Source organism: Haliotis rufescens, unplaced genomic scaffold, assembly GCF_023055435.1.
Source record: "Haliotis rufescens isolate VD_foot unplaced genomic scaffold, xgHalRufe1.0.p SCAF_12, whole genome shotgun sequence".
NCBI classification, from domain to species: domain Eukaryota; kingdom Metazoa; phylum Mollusca; class Gastropoda; order Lepetellida; family Haliotidae; genus Haliotis; species Haliotis rufescens.
The window spans coordinates 8,175,149-8,194,581 of NW_025963802.1; the positions used below are offsets into that span (position 1 = coordinate 8,175,149).

Consider the following 19,433-nt stretch of genomic DNA (forward strand, 5'->3'; position numbering starts at 1 on the left):
CCCTTGAAGGTTATCGATACGTACGTAAAATCACGAAAACGTCCCCACGGCGCAGTATGTGTATTGAAACAATTGAAGCAAGTAATCGCTTCAGAAATTATTTGTTTTATTTTTTATGTTACTCTCGCAGCAATGATAAAGGTTGATTTGAAAAAAATCCTTCTTATGTCAGTATTCACATATATTATGCGTATTGTCATAGATACTGTTGTATTTGCTTAAAAATGCCCCGGTTTCATTGTCTAGAAATGTATTACGTCATATAAAATAAATTAGTTACCCTAAGTAAAAATATTGACATTTAATAGAAGCCAAATGGACGTTCTAGTAGCATCAAACATGCTGCCATCGCCTCAGGCGTCGGACGATAACAACTAGTCATGAACAAGCAGTATATTACGTGGAGAGAAATCCCTACTTTCGCTTTCGTTTTGAAGCAACGATTATACTGTGACTGCAATACTGAAAACAGGCAGTCGCTGCTAAAGATTTTCTGTTATTGTGCAAGTACCCGAAGTTCCCGAAGAGACAAGGGGCGTCCTTAGAGGTGAGACATTTCTTGTAATGGCGATGATATGCACGAAGACATCAAATAAGCCGGTATAAGCCGTGAACAGGGTTTTCCTGTATGGGAAGGCCATTCATTACTATACGATCTGGTGGTATCCTCCCCTTGTAACGATAACATCCTTATTCTTTTGTTTGAGAATTAGTCGTTTTGATTCCACGTTTTAGAGGCATTTTGAATGCGTCTAATGATTTAATTTCTTTCAGTCATGAAGTTATTTCCGAGTTCAACATGATATAAATGAATCGTAAGTTACATGTTATTAATGAATCCGAAGTGACAGTAAGTCAGATGAAGATATGTGATGATATTGTTTATATTTATGAATGGGTCGTGTCATTAATATAACGCGAATATGGTGGATTCATGAATTATAAAGTAATTGTGTTATTTATAGACCATACGTCAACGGAGCTTTTAGTTTCGCTTTGAATTCTGCTTAACTGTTATTCCCAGGAAGTTCAACATTGTTATAATGTCCAAGTTCTCTACAATGTAGCTTAATTATAGTTGAGAAAGGTTTTTTGGTTGAAAACGCACTTCCGGAATGGCCATTGAATTCCTGGCTCCGCATCAACTCCAAGAACAATAGCGAGACATCATCACAATGGTTTAGATAATGGCTGGGTACGTTCGTAATGAATAGAAGGAAATAGAAGCATAACTGCAAGTACAATTGTTTACGGATACAGATACGATGTTATTGATCCGTACGTCCTGTGTCTACAGGGTTATCCCCCGTAGCTTGTGTTGATGAAGAGTAAGACATTACTGACATATAGTAGAATCTGTCTGTGCGTTCTGTGTTCATAGTCTCAACTAACACAAAACGAGGTACAAATAGCTTGCTGACCTATACACCGAACACTGAATTGTGCTATAAAGCTACCCTAGTTTCTGGTTGTGTAAACTGTTGTTTCGAATTCAATCAATAGTGTTAAACTTAGATAAGAATAGAAACAAATTGTGTAGTATTACCAAGTCAAACAGCATTGGTCGTATGGTGGAGGCACATATAACATAGTCCTAGCATCAGAGAGAAGGGGGGGGGGAGAGAGGGGGGGGGTGTGAGAGGGGAGAGGGGGAGGGAGGGGAAGGGAGAGAAAGAGAGAGGGAGGGAGAGAGAGGGAGGGGGGTAGGGAGAGAAATGGAGGAGAGGGGAAGGGCAGAGGGAGGGGGTGGGGAGAGAAATGGAGGGGAGGGGGAGAGGGGAAGGCAGAGGGAGGGGGTAGGGAAAGAAATGGAGGGGAGAGGGGAAGGGAGAGAGAGGGAGGGGGTAGGGAGAGAAATGGAGGGGAGGGGGAGATGTGAAGGCAGAGGGAGGGGGTAGGGAGGGAAATGGAGGAGAGGGGAAGGGAGAGAGAGGGAGGGGGTAGGGAGAGAAATGGAGGGGAGGGGAAGGCAGAGGGAGGGGGTAGGGAGAGAAATGGAGGAGAGGGGGAGAGGGGAAGGGAGAGAGAAGGAGGGGGTAGGGAGAGAAATGGAGGGGAGGGAGAGAGAGAGGGAAGGAGAGAAAAGAGTGGGAGAGAGAGATGGGGTTTTATAGAAACATAACCCTGTGGTTATTATTTACTTATATTATCACATCAGGGTCCTCACAGTGGGTGGGTCGGTCGTGATTAATGCTTTTGCCATTATATTTTGTTTGAAAATTGCTAAGCATTGTTGTACTATCTTCTGACTGAGGAAAGATTTCAAGCTGTAAGATTATTCAGTCTATGAGAATATTGAATGGTTGTTTAACTTATTTTTTGTTTATGTACCAGTTTGATTTGTTTCGAATACTTAAAAACACAATTTGGTGGTCGGTGTATCCCTAAACCCTTAATAGACCCGGTTATAGTGTGTGAGGGCATCGCTCTGATGCCAAATTAAACAATTAACAGAACCGAAACAAATTCTATAAATACTAAATAGAACCTATTTCCTGCTTCTTGTAAAAACCTTATTTTCACGAGCTGCGAAGCAATGTCTGGACTGACTCGTAATGATGACAAATTAAACAAACTAACAAACAAATAGAAATCATAATTAATAATATTTATCATTTCTATTCTGAATTAATTTTAATTGACATATTTTATAAGCGTAAGATAATGATATTTATTGAGGATTATAATTACATATTTTTTTAAACACATAATTGTCATGCCATTCATCAAGTCTCTGACACACCATGCTAACATTACATCATTGGTCTAAAATTGGTAACATGTGACAGTGCTGTTGACTAGCACTTCACAGCACACCAGGGCTGAGCCACAGAGCTGAGCCGGACCACCCAATCCCCTGAGGTACTGGGTTTTATTCTGACCCGGACCACCCAATCCCCTGAGGTACTGGGTTTTATTCTGACCCGAAATGGGTGACCTTAAAAACAAACATAATGTATGCACTCTCTGGTTCCTGGCCAATCTATTTTGCTACACCGTTCCCTTGTCACAAACAACCAATGCTCTATAGGTTATGTATACATGTTCAAACTTATGAAGAAAATATGTTAAGCCATAGCCAGGCAAGTTGCGCTAGGAATACCTACATTGCTATAATTGTATTGTTACAGTTGTTACTGTAATGAATTTTAAATGGTGGGTCATGATATAGCCTTGACCTACAGTATCAAGTACACATGTGATAACAAATACCTAAAAACCTATGACATGCCCATATGTATATAATTTAAACTTTTTCTTGAAAACACAACAATCATAATTCAAGGAAATGAATGAGTGGACCAGTTCACATAAACCAGTAGCAATGCACTGGCAGGGATCCCGTATCAGACTGATATTATCAGTTCAGCACGCATTTCATCAGGCCGTTACTGTCCTAGCCTATATATACATTACTGCCTAAAAGTTCATTCCCCTAACACGCGTTGAGAACGCGTGTAACACGCATGTGACACGGGTGCTCAACGGGTTGCACACGCGATTCACACCCGTTGCACACCCGTGTCCAACGGGTGTGAATCGCGTGTGCAACCCGTTACACACGCGTGTGCCACGCGTGTAACACGGGCCCGGGTTCCAGTTGAAGTTGACAAATTTATCAAATGAATAGTGAAATAAAACAAAACAGTGAGATGTGAAATTTGAGTTAATGAGCGGCCATTGAGCTGTGTTCACCAGACCGTAAATACAAGGTCGGCCCATCTTAATTAGTGTTCGGTTGCTAGACTTTTATGGCATGAACCATTCCACTAGGGTCCAGTCTAGCCGTTGTGGCTAGCCGACAGTAGAACAGTAGTGAATTTAGATGCGAGTTTATTGCTAAGAAACCCCCGTGTTGACACGATTGTCGCGGGTTGGTAAATGTTCGCCATTAATAAAATAATTGTTTGTGGATTGCGAACATATTCATTTGCCCACACGAGTCATTCCATTTGATTGCAAATATAACGTTTTTCGTTCGCCAAATTTATGCTTTAGACACTTCAATTATGACATAGCCGTCACCACTACTAATGTCTCATTATTTCACGTAGGAATATGTCCCATTTCCCCACACCCAACTTTCTGTGTTGTATTTTGAAAAATAAATAAAAGAAGGTTTTGAGTGGGACACTTTTATACTAATTATAAGAGGATGTTGTAAATGAATATTAACAGCCATGCTGTCTGACAGTTGATAAAATTTGAGATCTTCACAATCACCGGGTGTGACCATGTAGACAGAATCTCGTTAGGGTTTGTGATTTTTACATTTGCCCAATTACCATAGTGAGTATTGCTGGGGATACCAAACGTAACAGTTTATTATTAGAGGTTGTGAGTACCTATACCACGTAGATAGGATATCTTTAGGATTTTAATCCTTCTTTGAGAGGCATTTAGAAGTTGGAGTACTACGTTAGGATAAGATTTATGGGTGACTTTAATCCTTTCTTTCTCTGTGGGTAATCCTTTCACGTTCATTTGAGGAAGTCACTCAACCAGGTCATGACAGGTCGTGAGTTTACTTACTAACTACTGTGAGCGTTTTTGGCATGACATCTTTTCTTGTATAAACATAGAATCGATGCTCACTCACTCACTGTTAATCTTCTGCAGTTTGCTGGCAAAGTGGGGATAAACCTCAGTGTCAAAGACGATCAAACTTAGTTCGAATCCTTGTTTATATGTGACATCTCCCAAATGGGGACATTTTCATAAACTTGGCAAGTGATGATGAATTTTAATATTAATATTATTATAGTTTATGAAATTGTTAATAAAACTTTAATAAAATTGTGCTTCACTCTCACGAAAAATATATTGTCTGTGAGTAAATTTATTTGTCACGTTACATCGGCATTTTTCAGTGATATTGGGACTACATGAAACATGGCTGGTTTTACATTTCTGATACAGGTGCTTGACTGACTGAGTAGTTCATGATCAATAAGATATGTTTAAATCAGTCAAGTTTGCAACAATAGATGAATAAGTTGATACATTTGGACCGCAGTTACCGATTAACAACTTAAGACATAGAGACAGGGAGGAGATATATAACCAAACCTATGATCCTGTTGAGACAGTTGACAGTTAGAACGTTGGATTAAACGACAGCAACTAATTTGAACATTCCCCAGTTATATCATAAAATACATCATAACTCATAACAGTCCGAGAGACAGCTTCCAGACATATACTAGTATTGAAGGGACAATCGCTTTTGACAGTTTAAAAATAAACTCACCTTAAGGTGCTTGGCAAATCAAAACTGACCTCCCTGAATATGTTTTTTAGGTTTGACAGCAACTATGCTTGTGGATTTCACAGATAGACATGATTGGTTAGCTAGATGTTATTACAATAAGCGAAAATGTCTTAAAAGTCCACAGTTGGTTTAATAGTACAAAAAGTGTGTTATAGATCTATCAACGTTTTCTTTTATTGAACATAATATTTGCACTATTTTGCTGTGAGCTGTAAATAATCTAGCCTCCCCATGTACGTAACTTACATATATTTATGTATTGCCAGAACAGCAAATAGAGTTCTGGTAGATAGGTACCTCGGAGATATAACGTGCGCTTTCCGACTTAAGCCTATCTCGCACACGGGGAAGCACTTGTACTATTAGGGTAAAAAAGGGTAATGATTAAATAAAGAAGTGCAACGTAAAAGTGTTCAATTTCAGTCTGCCTCACCAAGCGTAAGAAAGCATTGTACATGTTCTCATTAACCACACTGATGCAATTAAGCAAATGAATATTTGCTGTGGGCAAATATCTATTTTCTATATATATTTGTAGATATGAAGCATTCTAGTTAATTGTGGATGCTTTGGGCAGACAGAATTGTGTTTATTTCCAGGCCATCCTGATCGTCGTTTACTACTTTAAGGTGTATGGTTGGAGGCAAGATCAAAGGCGCCGCACAGCATTTATTAGATAACAGACGGGATCGTCCGTTTCGCTTTGAACAACCACCCCACCTGTCTGTAGGAGTTATATAATCGGTGCGCAAATAATTGTGTCAAGTCCACTGCCGGGCTGATGCGGTGTCAGTGTCAGCGATGAACATGAATGCTCAAATTATAGACTTGTAGCACTCACAAGTTGCTTAGCCAAATTATTTGAAAAGTGTATATTCAATTCTCTGATAACAGGAAATATAACCTTAGAAAAAGATTCAACATACAAACAATCAAATGTCCTATGCTTATTATCATTTCTTCTGGATATGATCAACCTGCGGAACCCTCTATCCGATGAAGTAACTAATGCTCGCTCATTAAAAGAAATCAAATCCTTAATTAATCGTTCTGATGCAATTATTAATAATTTTGACTTCAAATATTTTCATAGATCATGCCAAATTGTCCACTGTCGCCTTAGGCTCGGCTGCAGTGACTTAAACGCTGATAAGTTTAGACGACATGTATCAGACATACCAGACTGCACTTGTGGATATCACCTTGAAGATGCAATTCACTTTTTCTATAACTGTTAAAAAATACGATAATATCAGAAACACTGTGTATTTCTACACACATGGGTATGGTCTAAAAATTATATTACATGGCAGTAGTTAAGCAGTTCTACAAACATGACTCTTCTTAAATCAGTTGTCAAAAGCAAAAGGTTTGAGTAGCTTAATTTTATGCATGTAGTAAAGGAAAACTGCATTACCTTATTTCAAAGACACCACTTGCTTGCTTTCATTTGTGCATTTTGTATGTTTATGTTCATCACTCTCTTATATATATCCAGCTGTTGTTAAGTTGTTACCTGGAGAGGTATTACATAAGCATGTTTTGCTTGTTTACCGATCCAGATTTCTTTTGAAATAAAAATACGTTTAAGCCAACACAGCTAACCGTAAAACACATGATTGTAAACTATTCAAAAAGGGGCACTAATCTCTGGCTTCTTCTCGGGTGTCGGACTCAAACTCATTTATTCTTAGAATAACATGACATACAATTATCTACAATTTTTATTATGTACAATTTAATAAAAATAGGATACGTGGATACTAATACAATTTACCAATTGTATTGTACACATTGTTAAGGAATTTAGATAGACCTTTAAGATTTCTTACACTGTTAGTGGTCATAATTTTCTTAAATGTTGGAAACTTAAGATATTGCTTATTTAAGAGTTCATATCGCCGTTGGTGAAAAGCTTCACATCGGAATATATAATATATAATGCAATTCATCCACGGCGATAGAATCACAGAGTGGACACTGGTTGTCTTCCCTGGGAATGTTCAGCCATCGACCAGTTTCAACTGGTACTCCTTGGTTAGAAAGTTCTGACTTTTAGTATTGGGAGAAATATTGATTTTGAGAGCAGTAGATATTTCGCAAATGAAGGTTGATTCTTCAGGTAACACGACCTTTGGATTTCCGCTTTGGCTTACTAACTGCCGTGAGTCAATTTGCTCGTTAACGCAACCGAGCGTGACAAGAGACTGGGCTACCAGTCTGCAAGGACAGCTAAATAAACTTACGCATTTTTGAAAACTGATTGGTTACCCGTGATGTATGAAGATTTCAACAAAGGGCGCATGGTAATTAATTTCTTCAGCCTAAACAAACATACAAATAACGGCGAAAGCTCATCGGATGTCGTCATTTGGAAATACCCCTGATTGTTACAGTTTGATAATAAAAAAGTATCCCTGAGTGAAAGCATTTGCGGATTTCGGATTGCGTGGATGATACAATTACTACTCCCTTGTTGTCATCCACATTTTCTGGTATAACCCTACACTTCTGTATTTGTCGTAATTCACTTGCTGCTCAGTTAATGAATTTATAACATGTATACTTAGTTGTAGCACCACTCAGATTACCCGATAAAGGTTCAAATTTGGTCTTTCTTGTACCTGGGGTAATTATTTAATCTAAATCCAGGTTTGAAGTGAGGTGGAATGTGAGTTATGCACGTCGCAGCCCAGCAAGTGATGTATGATCAGTTGCTTTACTTTTTTTGTAAATCAACTGATCATTCCCAGACATCAAAGGATCAACAGGAAATACGTTGATTGATTAATTACTGTTATCTTGCACAGTGGATATGTCAAAAGTAAGTGTTTACATGTGAAGGTAGGGTTACTAAACCTAGGGAATACTCATATCATGGCGTGAAGTACAGATGTAAAAACAACATACTTTGTTCAAAGGGTAACCGATAATACACTGACCGGTTGTTCATTGTTATCTAACTCAATGTATGTTTTTAAGAACCGTGGACATTATAAAAATAGTTGTCACGTGGGCTTTCTCAGCTAACTTGGCACCTATGTGAAACAATTGAAACAAAATAAGTGATCAGTTAAGAAACAAACACGGGTTATACTATTCGATACATTTAAATAACGTTTAAAAACGATATATTTAAAAAATTTAATATATTTCATATATATTCCAAATATTGTTTCCAAATAATTATTATTAAAGTATTTGATTCTCACATAGACATTTTACATCGAATAAGTATTTTTGTACAGCTGCAGACGCAATGGATATTGTTCCTGTATGTTGATATTCCCGGATACATTATAACTTTGGTAGGTTGTTATAATGATATTTGCATTTTGTTTTCATTCATTCGCTGCAGCTTTGAACAGAATCATTCTTGTTCCTTTCCGTTTGGTTGGGAAGTTTTTCGATGCGCGATAGACGGTGTTTTCACAAGTATTTTCTTTTGTAAGCGTGTATATGTTACAGTCAATGTGTAAAATATGATTCACTCAGGCAATTTATTAAATATCTAAATATTTCAGTTATTTTACAAATTGACTGAATAATCCATTCATTTATTTAACCGACTGACTAAAAATGATAAAGACGACCAAGAGAGCTTAAACACATCACAATATATTAATTATGCTAAGAAAAGAAGCCAAACAATACAGAATTGTACTTGGTGATGGTATTAAACATAAACAAATATTTGGAATTCGTTATCATATTAATAAAGATGGACATATTTTTCAGTTAATTTGTAAAATAAACTGAATATTTAGGCGTTTTAATACATTTCCTTAGTGAAATCATATTATGTAAACATATCATGTAAACATATACACACGGTAAAATAAGCAATGTTCAGTGAAATATTTACTCTGTGTTGCAAGTCAAAATAGTGTACACGAAGATCGCACAATTACCAAGCAAGTGACTTATCAAAACTGCATCACCATTACCGATGCTCCCCACAAATATACCTACATTTCAAAAACTGTATTTCATTTTTGTTGATCAGTGTGACCATACGTCCTTCTACTTTCAATTAAAATGCGCTTACGAATGGCGAGCACAGGTCGCGAACAAGTCTAGATTTCTGCTATATCATCCGGGTACTCACTGGGAAAATACAGTAATGCACAGGTAACAACTACTCCCGCGGAATTGCTTTAGATCAGTGTCCTTTGTACGTTGAAATACTATATATTGTGAAAGACAAAATGATGTATCAAGGATCAAGTAGAAGGAAGATACATTGACCGTTGCGCTGGGAGTTTATTCAACAGACCGTGAAAATAACACTGCTGTATCTTCTTATTTATTTTAGATGATGCAGGCAAAGCTCACTTCTCCTGGCGGCCATTATCAAACGGCCAGCTAAAACACAACCCCGCGCTTACGTCTACAGGTCTCTTCCTGTAGTACGGTAATTAGTATTCTCTCCCTCAAGTGTATCCTCAATGATATAACCCACCCTCATTAATTACATGCTGCTCTTTTCCAGCCTCACGGCTATGGAGCTGTGATAAAGAGTCCAAGTCATCATAAAGTAATTAGGGTCCAATAAAAACAATGCGCCGCCAAACCTCATACATATTATCACTGAAAGTCGTACTACAGACGGTTAATGTCAGATCACAATAAAAGCATTTCAATTGCAATAACATGTTCCAGGACCATGTATTCTCTTAACACCATCGGATTTAGAAGCAATGGTCGTATAAAACAAAACAGATCTATTTAATCGCAACAGTATTCATGTTATTCCCACAAAATCACATAAAGAAAGGAGACATTAGGAAATACATGTGTATTATCATTTTTCGTCAGGTTAACAAAATTTTCTCTCCTTGTTACCACCTCCAGGTTCAGCTTAAGACGGGTCCTCCTTTGGTCAAAAGTTTGTTCCCCCTCTAATGAGTGTGTCACGCGTTGCACACGAGTGGCGGACGGGGTGCACACCCGTGTGCAACGCGTTGCACACGGGTCTCACACGCGTGACCAACCCGATGCACACTGGTTGCGTAACGCGTTGCCCATGCGTGTAAGGGGAATGAACTTCTAGGCAGTAGTGTACTGAGGGGCAATGGAACTATTCCTTTCAATTGAGTTTATCAAGTTTGATTTTCACTTGAAAATATATTAGGTTAGCAATTACATTTTTTTTCAATGAATTGTCTTGGTGCTTAGTGGGAATATGTTTAAAAATATAATTACATTTAAAACGTTTAAAAATAAATGTTTTAAAGAATTCTCATACTACACAACTGATCATGGGTATGTATCTTAGACATTTCATCTTTGAAAATAAATAAAGTACCATTTGAAATATTGTAAGGGTCATGTGGTTGCAAAATCATTTCTTAACCAGTTTTTTCTGAACTAATTTATTTTCACACAAAGTTACCCAGCCACAGATTACATTTTACACTCTAATGCAGGAATGAGGGAAAAAAAATAGACATTATCAAAATTAACAACAGTTTTTTAGCTTTTAATTACATTAAAAGAAAACTCTGTATACTTTCTTTTGCCCGTTACTTTACAATCTACAATCTATACTCGGCCATGTGACTATTTTATCTAATCAATACGCCAGTGATATGAGATGGTATAATCTCCACACAACATTATGACATTATGCCTTATTGATATGTCACCAGGTGTATGTGTACTGAAGTCAGCCGTGTCTCACATGCCTCTAGGGGGCCCAGTCGTCTAAGGCGAGTTGCGTCCCTTGGGCAGAAACCTATGATTGTGGGTTCGCCCCGATTATGTTTCTAGATTTGTCAGCATCATACCAGTGCTCGTGGGTTTCACCGAAGTGGTAAACGTCTGAGACCTGCATCACTTCGGGCTTTCCTCTCACGGCCGCGGTTTTAAACCAAACTCGTTAAACAAAACTCAGTCACTCACTCACATGCCTATGTGTCTGTGTCATGCATTGAGAAGTAGCTGCTCAAACACCCGACGTTATGCATGGACAGCCTGTGAGATATCGGGCCACTTTAGTCCCGCACAGAGTTTGCCTTCACGACAAGTGGGCGTATCTCTATTGTGTACCGACGTCGGAGGTAATATAAGTCGGGGGAATGTGGTGTTGTGACCCTGTTAAATACAAGGAACGTTGTAAATATAGAATACAAAACGAGCTCCCGTGTAATACCAATTTTATGAAACGAGTGAATAGTTCTGATGTCTGACGAGAGAAAATGAGTCAAATACCACACCTATTCACGAGTTTTATAAAATTGGTTTTACACGGGAGCGAGTTTAGTATTTTAATGATTACTTGCCATTTTTATAACGTTTTAAGAAGTATACTGTCGTGTGTGAATAGGCTGACACCTACACGATCCACGGCATAATCCAATTGAATATTCCAACAGAATATTACTTAAAACACGTCAAAAGTTGAAACGTATTAATTTAATACCGTACAACGGTCCACCTTTAGAATTCAGGCGTTCGTTCCACAAAGTTATCGTAGCGTTAAGGTTATCGCAACTTTAACAAAGACTTACGACTGTCGTTGCGCTACAGTACAATCACCTTGTGGAACGGGGCCCTGCACCACAAAGTTTACAATACGTCACAATACCCGAAGACGTAATTTATGGAATTGTGAAGCAATATCCATCGGCGAAACAATGCCATGTGACGTCAGCCTAGCAACGGGGTTGCTGGGGTCATTGAGTGTGCATATGCTCCTCTCGGTGATCTATCATCTCCACACGCAATGTCGTTGAATAAGCTAAGGGATGTTGAGAGCTTTCAATATTTGTTCGGGAAACTTGTTCCGACAGTACAACAGCACGCGTTTTGGCATTACACAACGTGTAATACAGCTGTATGTTTATTAAACGGGTCATCTCTCCACGAGCAAGTAATAAATACAGAATACTAAACTCGCTTCCGTGTAATACCAATTTTATGAAACGAGTGAATAGTTGCGGTATCTGACGAGCGAAAGCGAGTCAGATACCACAACTATTCACGAGTTTCATAAAATTGGTTTTACACGGGAGCGAGTTTAGTATTTTATTCATTACTTGCCATTTATAACGTTTTTAGAATTATCCTCTCGAGTGTGAATAGGCTGACACCTACACGATCCACGGCATAATCCAATTGAGTTGGATTGAGTTGAGTAATACTTCAAACACGTCAAAAGTTGAAACGTATGAATTTAATACCATACAACGGTCCACCTTTAGAATTCAGGCGTCCGTTCCACAAAATTATCGTAGCGTTAAGGTTATCGCAACTCACATATTTTAACTTAGACCAACGACTGTCGTTGCGCTACAGTAGGATCGCCTTGTGGAACGGGGCCTTGCACCTCAAAGTTTACAATCACGTCACAATACCCGATGACGTAATTTGTGGAATTTTGTTGCAAGTTCCTTCGGCGAAACAATGCCATGTGACGTCAGCCTAGCAACAAGGTTGCTGGGGTCATCGAGTGTGCATAAGCTCCTCTCAGTGATCTATTATCTCCACACACAATGTCGTTGAATAAGCCAAGGTATGTTGAGAGCTTTCAATATTTGTTCGTGAAACATGTTCCGAGAGTACATAAGCACGCGTTTTGGTATTACACAATTCCGTGTGCGAAATACGCATCAGTCGGAAAGCGCACGTTAAATCTCCAAAGTAAGTAAGTAAGTAAGTATTACACAATGTGTAATACAGCTGTATGTTTATTAAACGGGTGATCTTTTCACGGGTAAGTAATAATTCGTGTTATTTCCCATAGGGATAGATTTAACCGAGTTAATAAAAGTCGTCTGTGCACCTATAATGCAAATATCACTTCTCGCGGCCCAGTGTATTGTTTCCGTCATCCGGGCGACAGTGTTTACGTCATTCGAATCTTATTGTGATGTAAGGTCGGAATGACGTCATACCAGAAACGACGTCAAAGCTGAAGATATTTAACGTCATTCGACAAATTGTGGTTTTCTGGAACAGCGATGGTGATCACTGCAGGTTTTGTAAGGGGAACTCAAAAGGATTGAGAAATTATAGGTAATAAAGAATTGTTACACTCACATGTGTGTCATACTAATTTTGAGAAACTTGCGTAAGAATTCATGTATTACCCTCGCTCTCGCTCGGGAAATACAAGTATTCTGATACTCTTTTCGTAAAATCAGAATGCCACACATAATCGTATAATAATCTCCATATATTCTACGGTATATCTGGTTCATATGTACTTTTATCATTTAACTGAAGCAAGTTTTCATAACATATGCCTTTGACATATAAACATGTATGGTTTACCCAATGATAACGTAAACTGTTGATTAATACCTGCAACAGGTTGCGGCGTCACAATGGCCGAGTCTTCGGATGACAGTCGGACCAACAGGAGGACCAACACTCCTGCTCCAACATCGCCACCTGGTGGCTACCAGCAGCAACCCATGCATGGAAGTCATGCTCAGATTCCTCCAATGTATGCTCAGGGAATACCGGCACCCCCAAGCCAACACACAGGTGATCCCCAGGCTCAGTCGCAATTCTACCAAAGGTACGGTGGATATCCGCCAACCCCAGGATCAAATTCCAGAGGTGGAAACTACCCCCAACATCCTTCAAACATGCCTACATATCAACACGGCCATGGATACTTTCCTCAACAGTTTCAATATGGAGCTCAGGGTTCCTTTCCTGGTCGTTCGGAAGCTTATGGGCAGGGAAGCCCGATGGCACAGGGTCAGCACACTCAGACTGGTTATTACAATACACCATCCCCGCAGCACCCGCATATGGGGTCCCAACAAGGACAAGCACGGGGACCGTATGCAAAAAGATCCTCAAGTGGGTACGCTTCAGATCAACACGGTGGAGACAGCCCAAGGCGTGAGACATCGGATCCTGGAGGAGGTCCTAGAGAAGATCCTGGAGATACAAAAGGTACCATTCTCTATCATCGAGATTGATCCAAACCCACAAGCAGCGCTTTTATAATAATCATTTCGTCAATGATGACGTAATGAGAACATTATTAATGTTTGGTTTTAAATGACGTTACAATAAAAATGACGCCACAGTCTACAATTGTCTTTCAACGTGGTTTATTTGAAAGAGATGACAATAATTCTCCGCTGCAGCTAAATGTCATAAGAAGTTTTTTCATGTGTATAACATTCATTTTACGAAATTCTTCTCAGAGCACCTGTGTTAAGTCAAAATTGCACACACAGATTTAGTATTTTCCATCTATCTGCATGTGATTCCTAATCGTTTTTTTTCATATTGAAGATTGCGATCCCATAATACTAAGCTTGTGAAGGTTTTCAATACTCTGCTTCTTGATATACTGTTCAATAGTGACTCGACTACATATTTGTCAAGCCAGGAGAAAAGGGACCTTGTGGGTGCTAGGATACATTTGTGCTGTGACGTCATATAGAAAGACGTTTGACGTCAGCTTACTTCCGTAAAAATCGCCATGTATGAGGACTGTACATTAATATCTAAAATATATTTCTCTTGTTAGTAAGTAATGTACTAAAAACATTTTTTCAATACATTTGAGAATACCTTTCTACTTTCTTTTAATCAGCTGCTATATCTAAATTATTACAACAGTTATTATTTCAAGACTGAAAAGGGGATTTGTTAGAAAGTTCGTCCAAATGTTTGATTACATATGAATTGTGGCTTGTGAATTGTATTTTCATTTCCGAAAATACGTCAGTTTTAAGATAATATAAGAAGTCAAAATGTGATTTTTCACCCATAAGGTTACTTATTCCATGGAGGGTCACATATTATGAGTGACATTATATCGCCATACCTACGACGACTTGAACTTTACTGGTTGTATTATTATTATTATTATTATTATTATTATTATTATTATTTTTAGATCCTCCCAAGACTGTTTTGGTCGAGGGAATTCACAAGAGTATGTCAAAGGAGACCCTGGAATTGTATTTTGAGAGCAAGAAACGGTCAGGTGGGGGTGACGTGGAAGATATTGAACTTAACCTGGCTGAAGGCACAGCACTTCTAACATTCCAAGACTGTGAAGGTACTGTGAAGCACCGTGTGTGTGAGTGGTATAAGTATGTCATACAAAGCAATGACATATCCATAGAATGAGCTTATGAAAAAAATTACCTGTAGGTAATACACAAGCCGCTAATACAATCCAGAAATCCTCATTCCTTTTTTGTATGTATTATGATAAATATGACTTGCCAATAAACATTGATAATATTTTCTTCATCCATTAACCAGGATTTATCTCATTACTGTAGATTCGGACGGACAAACACACGTTCACTTTCATGAAATTCTAATCATTATACCATTGACAAGTCGACAGCTGAATAAATATCCAGAATTGCTGCATGCAAATAAATCTGCAAACCAGTGAATCTGGGGGCACGGAGGCCCAGTCGTCTAAGGCGCCGCGATTCGCTGTGCAGAGTTGCGTCCCTTGGGCACGCCAGAAACCTATGATTGTGGGTTCGAATCCCGGTTCGCCCCGATTGTTTCTAGGTTTGTCAGAACCATACCCGTGCTCGTGGGTTTCACCAAAGTGGTAAACGTCTGAGACCTGCATCACTTAGGGCTTTCCTCCCACATTAAGCTGACACGCCGTGATATGACTTGAATACTGTTAAAAGCGGCGTTAAACCCAACTCACCCACTCTTGATGCTGTGGACGGTCTGAGGCAGCAAGGTGTCATTACATTGCCCTGGACAGCCAGATTTCCCGACATGTCACCGATTGAACACCTTTGGGATCACTGGAATACTGTTGAAAGCGGCGTTGAACCTAACTCACTCACTCACTCACTCATACCAGTGAATCTACATACCTTTCGTTTAGTACATGGTGTACTCGACAGTTGACTGTACACCTTCTGTGCTTGATCATTAATCATGTGTCATTTATTGCTGTTTGTACACACAAAAGACATATTTATTGAAAATAGGGAACAGATTTTGGACTTTTGTACAAGTACATGAGTAAAATGAGTGAAGACATCCGTATTTTTCAAACTTCCAGAGAAGCTGTTAGCAAGGTTGTGAACCAAGATAAATATTTTACCACATGTTTGTCTGTACCTACATGTAAATATCCGAAGACATTCATCTTGGGATAAGGACTTGCTCATATTACGTATAAAACTCCCCGAAACCATCTTAGTCTTTCAGGCAGATTTTAGCCTCATATGTTCTTCAATATATTGTGTTGTGACTTTTGTGTTCATACACAAATACCTCAATTAATACTTGTCAGTCGATATTATACTCATGTTGAATGTATATTGTTCAGCCGCAGCACGGGTGGCCAGTAGGGAGACACATGATCACAGTGGACACACACTGAAGGCGTGTCTCTACGACATATCCAGAATATATACCATCGTGGTGACGGGGTTTGGTTCCTCTGTCATTGAGGATACGCTGGAGTTGTACTTTGAGAGTACCAAGCGATCAGGAGGAGGGGAGATAGAAAGGATGACGTTAAAGAAGGGCATTGCACACATCACCTTCAAGGAAGATGGAGGTAATGACATTGTGATACACTTCACTCACTGTGATTCCCTTTCAAAATCTTGTGAGTACTCATACGATCATAACTGTTTCCTCTGGTCCACTTACAGGATGCCATGAGTGAGACGTAAGACAACAGGTGGCTAGTTGTTATATGGATCTTAATCTCTGTTTATTACATCGAATCAACAAATGAGGAGTTTACCTTTTGTGTAATGATATTTGTATATTTCGTGAATAAGGCACGACTTCAAAATAATTGCTGTAGGGCCAATGGCAAACCACACATTTTAAAAAGAAGATTTATTTGGAATAAAAAAATCTTGTTATGTCAATGCCTGTTTCAGTTGCCCAGAGAGTCGTAGCAAGATCACACAGCGTTGCCGGTAGTGACGTCACAGTAATGCTTGACAAGCCGCGTCAGAGGAAGACAGTCAAGCCAAGAACCATTGCTGTCACTGGTTTTTCCAAGCTAGATATGGACACCATCGAGATGTACTTTGAATCTAAGAAGAAGTCTGGCGGTGGTGAAATAGAGCAAAGGGAAGTCAACAAAGAAAAGGGCATCATGTACATCACCTTCAAAACCGAGAAAGGTAGGATGTTCTCCGGGTAAAAAACGTTTGCTTACTATTGGGGCCATAACGATTGGGACATCAACAATAGGCTTCATAGAGTGTACCACTGTTGGGAATTGAACCCAAGGCCTTAGAGCGATAGACTAGCACTTTAAACACTGAGCTATCGACCGCCCCACATAACGTTAAGGCGCTCCAATCTGCCCTTTTGATAATGCTGAATCTCTTCTTTCTGCATCATTATCAAATGGTGTCAAAGGAGTGACTTGCTCAGTTTCTTGTCAGAGGGATAAGTCAGTATAATTATAAGCAACAAAATCCTTTCCATAGTTATAAGGAATCAATGTCAAAATCGGAGTCGATTGTTCGATTCAAACAATACCATGGACACGTGTTTGTGAATCACTATGAAATAGTGATGATACCAGGTGTTCGCAAAAAGGTTAGCGTATCTTGACCCACCGGTGGCACCGCTCACAAACACGTGCAAAGGCCATAAAAAACATCACAACTATTTAATCTTTTCGTTCCTGCTTATATCAATGGGCCTTCAGTATATGAAATAATTGATGTTAACAGTTTTTGAGCGGGTACTTAAGCGTCCCTCCCATGGCATCCAAGGTGGGCAGTTGAAAGTTGTCAAAGCCGGGGAAGAGGAGCTTGGAGATTCGACACCCACACAAAGCTCGGACGAAGAAGACACAGAGCCTTCAGCTACTGTTGAGATCCGTGGATATTGTAAGAGTTCTTCAGACGACGCAATCACTCTGTATTTTGAAAATAGTCGTAAATCTGGTGGAGGACCCGTTGAAACGTTCACTCGTGATGATAAAAAGGGCGTCATCGTGATGACATTTGAAGATCATCAAGGTAACATTGAAATGTTTTCATAATTGCATTTTTTCTAGTTATATTTCAAAGAAGGTACAAAAAACATTATGGTGCAAATAAGCCATTTCTACAATCATAGGAATTCTCATGGATGTCGATTGTACAATAATAACTACATATAGAGCATGTGTTTAATACTGAAACAATATCAAATAGTGATGATACCAAATGTTCGCAAAAAGTTGAGTGAAACCTGTCCAACCAGTACCACCCATCGCAAACACATGCAAAGGCAAGATAAGTGCTCACCTTATAAAACACAGGAACCTATTGGTCATTGACACGTCAAAGAAGTGTATCAGTTTGGAGGACATACTGGTTTAATAATAAGGCTGCATTACGCTGCCTAAATGGACATAACTTAATGTGCCAATAAAGCGACAAAACCCTTTCTGTATCAAATAGAAATCTCTGCATGAAGCAGAGTCGATTGTGCAATTCCGACTATATCACATACATAATATACCTATATTATTTCATGTTTTAGTGGCTGAGAAGGTTGCCGCTCGTCAGCACAAGCTTGGGGACCGGGAGCTGCAGGTGAAGATGTCAGTTCCTGCAGTGATGTATCGGGACAAGGTCCTCCTCTCTGGAGTCCCTGACGGGGCGTCTGAAGACAACATAAGAGACTTTCTGGAGGCCAGGACTCAGCATACTGTAGATAAATTCCTTTATGGGGAAGAAGAAGGAGATATTCTAGTGTTCTTTACAGAACAGTTCAAAGGTATTTCATAATAACACATGCACATGAAGAAAGTTTGAACATGAGATAATTGATGCACAATGTATTCCTCAAACTGTAAGTTCCAAATGAATTATATATATTGCTCAATGATAAAAAGTTATCATTTTCTTTCAGATTTCACAAAGTTGAGTGAATTGGTCATGAAGAGAGAGTTTATGAAGGCAAGTCTGAAGATCAGAGAAATTCCACAGACTACCAGCATCACAATTAGAAACATTCCAGAGAATACAACCGAGGATGCCGTCTCCATGTACTTTGAAAATAGCAAAAGAAGTGGAGGTGGGGAGGTGGAGGAGGTGGTTTTGAATCTATCAGAAGAGTTGGCTGTTGTCAGATTCAAGAAAAGTTCAGGTATGTATACGTTGAGATTACGATTTGTCAGCCTATACGAATTGTGCTTTCAGTACATGCATATCATATCTTTTTCTGTATT

The 19,433-nt window shown here is 39.0% G+C and overlaps 1 protein-coding gene across 1 annotated transcript in view; it reads left to right on the top strand.

Moving 5' to 3' along the window:
• The first annotated feature begins 417 nt into the window (after positions 1-417).
• Positions 418-19,433, top strand: part of LOC124143907 (protein mono-ADP-ribosyltransferase PARP14-like) — a 31,753-nt gene continuing 12,737 nt past the window's right edge. Inside the window, exons 1-8 of the mRNA XM_046513078.2 lie at positions 418-547; positions 13,589-14,185; positions 15,144-15,308; positions 16,566-16,799; positions 17,134-17,382; positions 17,944-18,234; positions 18,743-18,979; positions 19,115-19,351. Coding sequence (XP_046369034.2) covers positions 13,603-14,185; positions 15,144-15,308; positions 16,566-16,799; positions 17,134-17,382; positions 17,944-18,234; positions 18,743-18,979; positions 19,115-19,351 — 1,996 coding nt within the window. The 5' untranslated portion in view covers positions 418-547; positions 13,589-13,602. The remainder of the gene's footprint in view (positions 548-13,588; positions 14,186-15,143; positions 15,309-16,565; positions 16,800-17,133; positions 17,383-17,943; positions 18,235-18,742; positions 18,980-19,114; positions 19,352-19,433) is intronic.